The sequence below is a fragment of the Maniola jurtina genome, chromosome 6, assembly GCF_905333055.1.
Source record: "Maniola jurtina chromosome 6, ilManJurt1.1, whole genome shotgun sequence".
NCBI lineage: Eukaryota > Metazoa > Arthropoda > Insecta > Lepidoptera > Nymphalidae > Maniola > Maniola jurtina.
The window spans coordinates 2,926,475-2,939,457 of NC_060034.1; the positions used below are offsets into that span (position 1 = coordinate 2,926,475).

A 12,983-nucleotide genomic window follows, 5' to 3' on the forward strand; every position below is an offset into this window, starting at 1 on the left:
AGCCATAACAATCTATACTTGTAATTTTGAATTTTAGCAAAAATTCGTTATCTATCCTTTAAAGAAGTAACGTGGCATCACAGACCCATAAAAATACTATATTATTACACATTCGCTACACATTAGTTGTTGAATATAGCATTTAATGTCACCATATTAGTGAAAAAGTCGGAAAGAAGGATAAATATCCTCACACCTTACGCTGTAGAGTTCAATAACTATTCGCAAATATGTAGATACACTTTCCGTTGTAGGGTACGTAGACTATCAGATAAATAATAATATGATTATATTTTTGTGATATTTATGTGAAGTCTTTGGATATAACCAACTTTTTGTCGAGTGACATATCGCTTGTGTGTCTAAACGAATGGAGCAAACTGAAAGTTGAGAAAGGGTAGAGACCGTAGAATCGAGAGCTTAGTAAATGTTTGTTGCAAAAGTTTTTTAATATTGAATTTTATGGCATCCCGTCGATTATGAAATGCCACTGAAGCCGATGTTTTATTTTTCTTGGTCTATAACCAACAGATAAAATACCTTGAAGTTAACCGTAAATGGCCTTAGTTAGTATTTTGCTTTTATTTGCCTTACTAGATGACGCCCACACGACTTCGTTAGCGTGCATTTAGGTTTTCGAAAATTTGAAATTCAGTATAGAGATAATTTGCATCCCGAGGACGGAAACACACTACCTTTTATCCCGGAAAATCAAAGAATTCCCACAAGATATAAAAAAAATTAATTCCACGACAAAGTTATGAACATCACCTACTTAGTATAGATATATCTTGTATCCCGTATACGAAAATAAGCTATTTTTATCCCAGAAAATGAAAGTCCCCTAAATCCACGCGGACTATGTCGCGGGCATCATGTATTCATATTTCCATTGACAGACATTTCGCAAGTAAGTAGGTATGCAAAATACAAGGCATTTGTTCTTCTTAAAAGCGATGTGGCTATTGTGGAAAATGGCTACGTAGGAACACAATGACTGCTCAGATCTCCCTCATATCTTACCTTTTGTTTCAAGTCAGCGAGAAAAGTTCTTATTTTTCAACCAAAAATCTTTTTGTTTATACCTATTTGACGGCTTCGTGAGTTTTGAGAGCCGGAGCTTTTAAGGATTTTTCTTAAACTAGATGATGCCCGCGACATTAGTTTTTTAAAAATCTTCTAGAATTTTTTTAATTTTCCGGAATTAAAAGTAACTTATGTAATTCTACAGGTTTTTAACTACAAAAATGCAAAAAAAAAACACGTCAATATATTGCTCCATATACTAAAATAAAACCGTAATCTTTGTTATCTGACATTATTGATATTATATCCATATAAAAATAATTTCAAGATTAATTATTAATTAAACAATGATAGATAGATTAGTAGGTATGTTAGTAAAATAATGACATAAAACTATGTTACTATTTTTTAGTAAGTTTAGTCAATATTACTATCCGACATAACTATCTCCCATTTATGATGCACCGGTAATGCATGTGTATGCCTAACCTCGTGCCCCATAAATGGATTATCAAGTTTTTTCGATAGGATTTTCAGAATACCATTGGAGTTGGAGTGAAAACGATAATTTTTAGGGATTTTCTTTTATGGTTTACTGCGATGTTCTAGTCCGGAAAAGAAACATTTCTTACACCCAAAATATGTACGGAACTCTAAACGAACAAGGCCCGACTCACACTTGACCGGTTTTTATTTTTAGTTCGTGTGCATTAACAGAGCTCTCTCCGTCACTTACTCCATACAATCGTAGTTCCCATTTCATTTGAATATTAAGCAACCAAAGTCCATGAAATTTTGCAGACATAGTCTAGAAACTAATATTTGGGTCTGTGGTGTTTTAGATTTTTCTAAAAATATGTAGTTTTAAAATTACAGGGGCTCAAAGATTTGTATTTTTCTTTAAAAAAAGGCCCAACTTTGTGCTCGTTTTTCTAGACAACGAAGCAATTTAATGAAATTTGGAAAAACCACAGACCTAGAAAATTTAATGAATATTATGTAGTAAAAAAATTATCGTTATATATTTTATATTGTTATAATTATGTGGGAACTACGAAAACCAGAAATTACACCCAGAAATCTTGAAAATTTCGTGCTGTCTCGATTTGTGCAAGCGGGGTGGTGAAGTGCGGGGGACGACACGTGAAACTGACAGAAACTGACAGTCTAAACACACGGGCCACATTTAGACTGCACCCAACTCCAAACTTGTCGATAGTTCTAACTAAATACACTGGTACATTTCAACTTGCGTTAGACGTATGCGTTACCTACTCAGACGTTGCCTGTAGATAAAAATATGTCTCATGTTTGCTGGCAATAGCGCATGCATCAAACCCTGCAAGTTGCAACTCTCTTGCAACCTATTCCTCACGCAATACGCACAGCTTTAATATTATAATTTTTGACAATGTATTATACTATATGTAATGCCATATCACAGGTCACTCTCTGATTTATTGCTATTTACTTCCAAATCAATTCCAAATGCAAAGAAATCTAAGTGTGTTGAATTCACACTGCCCAATACCAGGACCTTAAATGACATAAATTCATTGATAAATAATCATATGTTGAAAATAAAGGAGAACCCCGTGTTTCTCGGTATAATGTTAGATGCAAAGCTTCTATGAAACACCCACATATCAACACTTGATGGTAAACTCAGCTCTGCTGCTTACACTGTTAGAAAAATTCGACAGGTACTGACGTGGAAACTGCAAAAATTGTATATTTTGCTTATTTTCACTGTATTATGTCTTACAGACTCTTGCTATGAGATAAAGTGGTAGATATTGAGAAAAAAATGGATTACAGAAAAGGACAGGACGTGCAATTTATAATTTAAAACCGCGCGCTGCCATACAATAAAAATATAAGGAAATAAGTACCTTATCTATTATCTTATAGTAGCTTCTAAATATATTTACAACTAGCTAATGCCCGCAGCTTCGCTCGCGTGGATTTAGGTTTTTAAAAATCCCGATCCTTTCATTTCCCAGAACAAAAGTTGCCTCTCCGTAATAGCCCGTCCCCGGGATGCAACTTGTTTCTGTATCACGTAAGAATATTTAAACGGATTATCCTTTTCAAATCCCGAGGGATCACCAGGATTTAGGAATGCAATTTCTTACAGCATCAGGGTTGAGGTCAACGACAAAGTGTTTACTTGGTATAGATACCTTCAATATCAATTAATAATCGACACTTTTTAAATCCCATTAGCTTTAGTAGTCAGGTCCCCTGCAACATCAGGATTGAGGAGTTGGAATCCAAATTTTTTATTGAACAATGTCGCAAACTTTCTTTATCGATTAAAAAACTACCCAAAATTACGCAGTTAGGTTACCTGCCAAATTTCATGGTTTTGAGTCAACGGGAAGTACCCTAGAGGTTTTCTTGACACACACGACAGACAGAGAGATAGACAACAAAGTGATCCTATAAGAGTTCCGTTTTTCATTTTGAGGTACGAAACCCTAGAAAACGTAGGAACGGCATTCCCAACCAGTGGTAAATTTTTCTGACCATCCAAAAACACTTTGAAGTTTACCTAAAAGTTTACAGGAATAAAAATTTATCATTGTATTCCATTCCATTTCATTCTATTCCATTCTGTTCAAAGATAAATAGATAATAAAAATATTTGTCACCGAAACAATAATTTACGATACATCAACCAATATCAATTTTACTGATGACAATCTGACTATTACCAAAGTGAACGACTACTATAATATCTATTATATACGACTAACATAATATGTATTATAAATTGTGTGCCGTTTGCATTCTCACTAGGTTCTCATTAAGTTTGTTTTATTTGGTTAAACTTTCTGGCATTTATATTGTTATGACGTTTAATTGGCAAACAGTCTGTTTATTGGCTGAAACTCAAAAATTCAGCCAATCACAACAAAGAAAATATTGTAATAATGATTGATGCAGCTTTCTGTAATTGAAAACAAAATATTTGACATTAACTTGAATGTGACAGTGTTTTCTGAATAGGGTTGCCAGAGGCCCCGTATTTTACTGGTTACCCCGTATTTCAAGATACAGAAACCTGTAATTATGAAAATAAAATACGGGGCAAATAAAACTAAATATTTTTAGGGTTCCGTAACTCAAAAGCAAAAAAGAACTCTTATAGGATCACTTCGTTGTCTGTCAGTCTGTCAGTCTTTCCGTCTGTCCATCTGTCCATCTGTCCTTCTATCCGTCTGTCATGTGTTCATGAACAAATATTAGTATTTTCAATTTTCAAAGTAAGATAACTACATATATCAAGTGGGTTATCATATGAAAGGGCTTTACCTGTTCATTCTAAAACAGATTTTTATTTATTTTTATGCATATTTTTTTAATGCATAACAGTTTTTGATTTCTCGAGTAAAATGTCGGAAAAAATACCCGAATACGGAACCCTCGGTGCGTGGGTCTGACTCGCACTTGGCCGGTTTTTTACAAATTCAGCAGGAGCTGGCTGGCGAAATTAAACACTGACGTTATGTCCAGTAGAAAGAATATTTTCCTTTTGCGGCAATGCGTAGCCGAAACCCACTCGATATTGATCATGGTCGTAGTCAAGGCGGCGGGGCTTGGTTTGAGGATGTAAGCCTTTTTTTATACAAGTTAGCCCGTGACTTTAATCTTTTCTAGTGGTAAGTGATGATGCAGTCTAATTTATTGGCCGTTAGGGCCATACTAACCATATAACTAGCCATGACCGAAGCCTCCCACCAGACCAGAAATTTTGAAATGGCGACTGCGCCTGGACAGCCGTCAAAAACCTAAGCCTAAAATAATACTTACACTATTTCTTGCATTTGCTTACCAATTTTTTTTTTGGAAATATATCAAACATTTCGCGCTCACTTCACTCGCGCTTTGAATTTCTATTGCTTGGTGTAAACGCCGCAATTTCGTTTGCATGAATTTAGATTTTTAAAAATTCCGTGGGGGATTTTCCGGGCTAAAAAGCCGCCTAAAAAAAAATTTCTGGGATGCAAGTTACCTCTGAATAGTAAGTACCAAAATTTTGGTAAAGAAGATGGGCCGTGAAAGGGTAACAAATAGATAGGTAAATAGATATACTGTCGTATTCGTAATATTAGTATAGATAGGAAGCTTTAAAAATAAAATCTTGCTATGGCTACACTCGTTTCCCTTTCACTTTATTTTTTTCTGTATTGAACCAAAAACACTTACGCTCACTGCGCTCGCGCTTTTTTATTGTTGTATTTTATCTCACTGTCAAATTGAAAGGCGAAATTCCACTAACCAGGTAATTAGCCCATAAAGTTGAGCGAATGTTTTTTTCCTCATGACAGGATTCAGTTCCGGCCCTGATAAAACCTCTCCCGCAATCGATTCCTGGCTACGGCCATAGTATTGATACTGTGAAGGTGGAATTACAAATTAAATGTAATTTTAAGTTGAAATGAAAAGATTGTAGGCATGAAATGTATAACATTTTGCTTTACAACACTAAGAGTTTTAAAAGCTATTTAAATAAATAAATCTTTTATTTAAAACCACATTGCAAACACAGTTCACCAATCAAGACACGGCAACATACAGAGAAAAAATACAAAACTTACAAATAAACTTAAATATCTAAATAGGCTTTCCATGCATTTCAGAGAGAACCACCGCCTATTTCTTCAAATACTTCAAATTTTCAAATTTCTTCAAATCTAAACCCCGTATTTTTGATGGTGGTAGCCTGTAAATCAAAAAGAGCCAGGTGGCAACCCTACTTCGACCTAGACAGAATGAAAAATTGTTTTCATTACTCGGTATGCCTACTGCCATAGTGTGACAGAAAGTGTGACGGTAGTTGTGACCTCTGATTGGCCGACTCTCTTTCACTATTTGCTAAAATTGATGATTGCAACAACAATTTTTTCTTTTTTGTAATCGAAAACAGAACACGGACGTCAAACATGTTGACTAATTGCAATCATTTCTGACCGGCTAACATTGTTCCGCTAGTGGCTCAAACTCACTGTCGCAGCAAGAACATGGTAAATTCAGCCAATCACAGCAATTTGAAATTTGGTTATCACAAATGTACCGATCTAGGAACCGAGAATGCACGAACCAGGGCAGATAGAGATAAGAACAATAATATCATACGTAGGAAATCGACGGGGGATCGTTGACAAGGATAGCCTTAACGAAAATGCTTCAGTAGGTAACTGAAAATGTGACTCATTCTGCGAACAGCTATCCTTTGAGATATACCCTTGTATGGTTACATGAACGTAAGTAACTAGGATTGTATGGTTTGTCAAAACAATAGACACCGTGCGTATTCAGTGCAACACTGACTGGGCAATTATCGGAGGCTTTCATACGCTTACAGCCATTTCGCACAACAATGGCATCGCATCCTAGAGTGAACGCCTGCTGAGTTGCATTGTTTGTGCCTTCCGCGAAATTGCGTATGTAATGCGTTGTGTGCGCTTTGTTCTGATAAAAACTAGAGTGAAATTCTCGTGTTTACTTTATCTCGCAATTCAATTTATTGATATGAAGGCGTTTATTGTTATCATAATTCTATTTTTTAATCTCCGACCCAAAAAGAGGGGTGTTATAAGTTTGACGTGTGTATCTGTGTATCTCTCTGTGGCATCGTAGCTCCTGAAATAATGAACCGATTTTAATTTAGTTTTTTTTTGAAAGGTGGCTAGATCAAGAGTGTTCTAGCTATAATCCAAGAAAAATCGGTTTAGCCGTTTGAAAGTTATCAGCTCTTTTGTAGTTACTGTAACCTTCACTTGTCGGGGGGTATTATAAATTTTTAATTCACACTTGTCTTTCAAATAAATATACCTATAATGCTAAATCAAACGCTAATAATAAATAATTAATGTCCAGTTTTTCCAAGTGTAAACTGCTTAATTTTCAAACCTCTATTTTACCCTCTTAGTGGCTGAATTTGGAAAAATCCTTTCTTAGCGGATGTTTACGTCATAATGTAACAGCTAGGTAACAAAAAGCCCGATTCATCCAGTAGTTTGCGCTGTGCATTGATAGATAAGTCAGTCAGTTAGTTAGTCACCTTTTCCTTTTATTAACCCCCGACCCAAAAAGAGGGGTGTTATAAGTTTGACGTGTGTATCTGTGTATCTGTGTATCTGTCTGTGGCATCGTAGCGCCTAAACGAATGAACCGATTTTAATTTACTTTTTTTTGTTTGAAAGGTGGCTTGATCGAGAGTGTTCTTAGCTATAATCCAAAAAAATTGGTTCAGCCGTTTAAAAGTTATCAGCTATTTTCTAGTTTTCTTGTAGAAAAGAAGGTTAGATAACCCTTAGGTTCACAATATTCAAGTGTCAATTGACAAATGTCAAGCTGTTAAGATGGACGTGATATACATAATTATTTATTTGAAAATGATTTGTCGGGGGTGTTGAAAATTTTTAATTTACACTTGTATATTTAGATCTTAGATTTTATCCAAAAAATAACGAACTTTCACGAGATTGTCAAAAAGCTTACATCTGCGCAGTCGAAGTCGTGGGCTAGTGTAACAATAAATGAATCCAATTTATCAGACTTACAGACCGAACCATTTACGAACCACACTGGCAATATTAATCCAGGTGAAAGAATAATTTGTAAGCGTTTCGCTTGTGTCGAGAGCTGTAATTATTACAGCCTATTTTCTAGAGAACAACGGAGCATTCTGAGCGAAACCTCCTCCGCGCTATTCCGCTACATGATTTGAATTTTTAAATAGAAGCCTTGGGACAATGAACCCTATTCTTAGATCGACTACACTCTCTTTTAGTATTAATGGACGAATCTTTCATTAATACCTCAAATAAAGCGATATTTCTGGCTTTGATGAAAACTTCAATAACTTTTTAACTTATAATATCACAATTATAGAGACGATGACTACTAGTTAAAGCGACTTTTATCCAATTTTATTTTATTTTATTTATAGAAGGAAAATCTACAGCGTAGTAATAACAATAAGAGTCTTAATACTAATTACATAGATAAATATGGCTAATTACAGATTTTCTCGAAAATAATAATTATAATAATTTGTCTGAGTGAAATTTAAAAAAAAATGACTTAATAAGCGATTTTTATCAAACGTCAAAACGCTCGTATAGTATGGTTTCTACAGAGCATCGTACTGGAACGCTAAAACGCTTGGTGGCACGGCTTTGCCGGTAGAGTGGTAACTGGCCACGGCTCAACCCTCTCACCAGAGTCCAGACAAGACAATTTAGTAATTATAAATTCAAAAAGTATCCCTGCCGGGAATCGAACCTGGTACCTGCCATTCATAAGACCACAGCGCTCACCACTGCGCCAGGGAAGTCTTCATATTGAAGACGATTTCAAGCGCAAATCTGTCTTGTAAAAAAAAAAAAAAATAAGTAGAAAGTAAACGCTTTTACGAAAACATAATACTCAACACCTATATATATACGCCAACCTTTTGACGAATCAACGGCAAACAATGCTCCCGCTTTGCATAACAAAATTCAAGTTCCTGATTATTCGTGATTATTCCACAGAGTTGCCCTCCAAACCGGTGATCTTCGACGAGTTCGGCAAAGAAATAACCGGAACCGCCGGCCCTTTCAACGAGGGGGGTGACTTCAAACTTATTTGCTCCGTTAATGGGGGTGAGTACAATTCCATCTTCATAGGAAAACTGACCTAATCCCAATAATACTTTTTTTGAATTAGGTCAGTTTTATCTTATTACATACAAGAAAATAACAATATATTATTAAGCTAGTATAAGCTGGCATCTGACTGATTGTTGCCCATATGAGTGAGCAAGATCAAATAATGATTCGCTTCTAGTGAGTATTCCACGATACTTCATGGCTTTTTACCCGACTGCGGCAAAGTCAAAAGGATGGTTATGATTTAAGCAGTCTATGTATGTATTTATGTTTGTATCCAGATTCTGTGTGTTTCACCGTAGTGCCTAAACTACTGGGCCGATTTTGATGAATGAGGTGTTAATTGATTTGTTGCAAAGGTCCGGGTTACATAGGCTATATTTTATACGAAAAAATTGACCTAACGGATGTTATATCAAAAAAAAAGTGGAGGTCTTCAAAAAATTATATTTACTATTGTATCGAGCGGAATATCAAATGAAAAAGGACGAAATTCTGAGCTCATGTATATACTCGTAAATGTAAAATAACATTAAAATATACCAAGCAACAGGAAAAAAAAATCTCTAATATTTCAGCGTTTATTAAGACGATCGCAGTTGGATTTTAGTTTTCAACTTTTTGTAATACTTAAGTAATTTCTTTATCGTATTCCTCATTGCAAAGTTATGAGACTTTGCAATAAAATAGGAGTTTTTGAGATAATAATGCAGCAATCTCCCAGAACCTTCCGCATATAATAATTTCAATTTCTCGTTTTAAGAAACACGTGTTAGTTCCAACAGGGACTGTAAACTACTCGCAAAGGCATAGAGGAAATGTAAAGGCTTTGAACGTCCACAATAGGTCAAACATGTGACCCGGCATTTTGTGCTGAAGGTTACCTGAATGCTAAATGACAGCTCTAAAATATCTGTCCAGCAAAAAGCTGCTAATTCTCAACTGGCCTTCAAAGAGAATATTAAAAATGTTCATGTAGAGACTTGAGTCACTTTTGTCTGTAGAGAATTGTCACTTTGTTTTTTCTGTTACTCCAAACATTTGTCATGTCGTTTCCTGTAAAGGTATTACCCGAGCCTATGTATTTAAAGGTGTATGCCTACTTTGTACTATTTTGAAGTTAGATAGATATAAATGTCAATTTACAAGTCTTTATTTTCGAGTTGGGACACTATAGTCAAATATTTTATGTGCTTAAATAAATAGTCATCCTCCAATTTGGCATGTATAGTACGCGACAGGTGAAATGGCAATCGGGGGAGGAAACGCCCCACACACCTGCACAGCCCCCGCGCTAACCCGATGTGGGCGAGCGCGGTGTGCGAGCCCCCCCCCCCCCCCCCCCCCCCGCCCCCGCCCCCGCCCCCGCATACTTCCTCATACGCCGATTGCCATTTCAACCTGTCGCGAACTTGAATTACATTTGTTTACTCTTCTTCACGAGTTTTTGTATTTTCATTTAAGCCAAACATTTTTGTCAGTTTTTCACCTTACCAAGGGAATTAATCAAAAATATTAATTAAAGAAAAATATATAGCAGGTGTAATGTTTTCGATCAACTCGAATATTTGCTTTACTTACGTTGCTTTTGTTTGAGGTAATTTTCATGAAATCCCTGTGTATTTCCAGTTACTCCAAACATTTGTCAGTTCATCTCTGTATAAAGGTGATCGCATATAGATAATACCTGCATGATCCGCAAAATGTATTTTGTATTTTGCGCCTGCACGAGTCATCTGGTGTAATTTCAGTTTGTAACTGCACGAGTCAGCTCCATCGGACACGATTAAAATATAGACGCTGTTAGGAGGTTGCCGTTTATTTGGTGGCAGATCTAATTATTAGGTCTTGGATTTGAGCCTGAGTTCAAGGCCTAAAAGTTATTGGGTGTTCCTGTGAATGAAATTCTTAGTAGCAATCCAGAGTTAGAAAGCTATCAATGTTATATTAAAAACTATACCTTCGTGCAGAAATCCTGTAGAGTCAACATTGCACCTGATTTCTCTCCAATTATGTCAGATTAACGTCTTATCGTAGGTACTATGGATTTAAAGGAATTATAGAGCGTGTGCGACTTGTGTTTGGGTTTATACTTGTGTATTATAATATTCCCTGCCTTGTAATCTGTCTAAATTCTGTTATAGGTAACATTGTGGCCGAAATTCGTTCTCGGTACTCGAAAAAAACATTTTTTACTGTTTTAACTTTTAGTGACATCTGTATCAGTGTGCGATCACCGTAAAGAGATTGAAACGAGGAAATAAATGAGGAGTTATATATACTTAGCAGGAATTACCTTTTTGAATAAGTAATACATCAATCAACTAGATGCGAAGGATTGTTTATGTAATGTAAGCTTCAGGTTTTATTGGTTTCGGCCGTTTTATTTGGATTTTCTTTTTCATTGGCGTTTGTATGTGGAGTTTGAATGGTTAAAAAATTCTGTGTAAAATGTTTTTAATATTAATACTTTAATTTTAAATGTAGACAAGTAATTTATTTTGTTTTTCGTTTATTATTATCTCACCCAGCTTGGAATGCAACCCAATAACTTTCACTTATGAGGCCACAATGTTCACCACAAAGTACTTAACTACCATTAAATTACTTACATTTTTAGTAATAGGGTTCCGTACCTCAAAAGGAAAAACGGAACCCTTATAGGATCACTTTGTTGTCTGTCTGTCTGTCAAAAAACAGATTTTTATGTTTTTTTAAGCATAGTAGTTTTTGATTTATCGTGCAAAATGTCGGAAAAATACCCGAGTATAGAACCCTCGGTGCGCGAGTCTGACTCGCACTTGGCCAGTTTTTTTACAATAAGTTTCATGCAACATTCTTATACGTTTAAAATGTAAGTAATTGTATTTTAGATAGTCATAATATTTATTATTACCATAGTCTTATTATGAATAGATAAATCTTTCAAATGTCATAACTATTAGGTACATATAGTATATTTAAATATGTACTATGTTTTGATAATAATAACTGAATCTTAACACACTTACCAAAATTTTACCGAATTTTAGCATAATTGACTGATGCAACATTATTTGATTCTTCATAAAAATCTTTGTTCATATAAGTTATAGGTACGTGAATCAATTTTACGTGAATTGTTCGATCCAGGTTTTATTGCTTCATCCATTTTTATGTTTGAGTTTCAATGAATTGTATGTGGAATTCGGTTCGATTTAAATTTTTTGTGCCTACAAGAATTGCGTTAAAATGATTGAAATACGGTAGGTAGGTATGTGAAAAGATTTATTATATGAGTTTTAAATCCATTCAATAATCCAATACCTTTTGAGTATTGTATGTTGTTCTTTATGACTCTTTATACAAGGTTTCAGGTTCGATTCATGGCTGGATCAATTTTGGAGATTTTATTTCGAAATACATACTGTAATCCATACTAATATTATAAATGCGAAAGTGTGTCTGTCTGTCTGCTACTACTACCTTTTCACAGCCCAACAGTTTAACCGATTCTGACGAAAGGTACAGGGTTAGCTTATATCCCGGGGACGGACATGGGCTACTTTTCATCCCGGAAAATCAAAGAGTTCCCACGGGATTCCCAAAAACCCATCTGCTTAACCGATTTGTATGAAATTTGGTACCGAGGTAGCCTGCGTCCCTTTAATTGACATAGGCAACTTTTTATCCCGGAAAATCAAACAGTTCCCACGGATCTTTAAAAACCTAAATCCAAGCGGACAAAGTCGCGGGCATCATCTAGTGTGGTCATATATCTAAAAATAACTTTTCAGACAACCTTTGTCGAAGGGAATAGCGAAAGTACGGGTTGGTGTGGCAAGAGCGCTCTTAATAAAAAATGTCTGCTGTAATTTTCACTTGTTATACTTTTCCATTCAGGTAACCCTACGCCGCGGGTACAATGGCTCCAAGGCGACACGGTGCTGTCAACCCTAGGCGCGGGCGAGCTCCAGCCCGCAGGAAGCAGCAGGTCGTTGACCCTCTCCATCTCAAACGCTACGAGGGCGCACTTGTCCTCCGTGTACACCTGCACAGCTGACAACACTTTGTTGTCGCCCCCGCAACGTGCTACCGTGCGTGTTGATTTGTATCGTAAGTATTTTTTTTAAACCGCTTATGCGTGCTTATTTAACTAAATGGCTCCAAGGCGACACGGCGTTGTCAACCCTGGGCGAGTTCAAGCTCACAGGCGGCAGCAGGTCGTTGACCCTCTCGATCTCAAACGCTACGAGGGCGCACTTGTCCTCCGTGTACACCTGCACAGCTGACAACACTTTGTTGTCGCCCCCG

The 12,983-nt window shown here is 36.1% G+C and overlaps 1 protein-coding gene across 1 annotated transcript in view; it reads left to right on the forward strand.

Moving 5' to 3' along the window:
• LOC123865924 (nephrin-like) overlaps window positions 1-12,983 on the forward strand; it is a 198,704-nt gene that overhangs the window by 136,405 nt on the left and 49,316 nt on the right. The window contains exons 5-6 of the mRNA XM_045907145.1: window positions 8,574-8,684; window positions 12,573-12,785. Of these exons, the coding sequence (XP_045763101.1) occupies window positions 8,574-8,684; window positions 12,573-12,785 (324 nt within the window). The remainder of the gene's footprint in view (window positions 1-8,573; window positions 8,685-12,572; window positions 12,786-12,983) is intronic.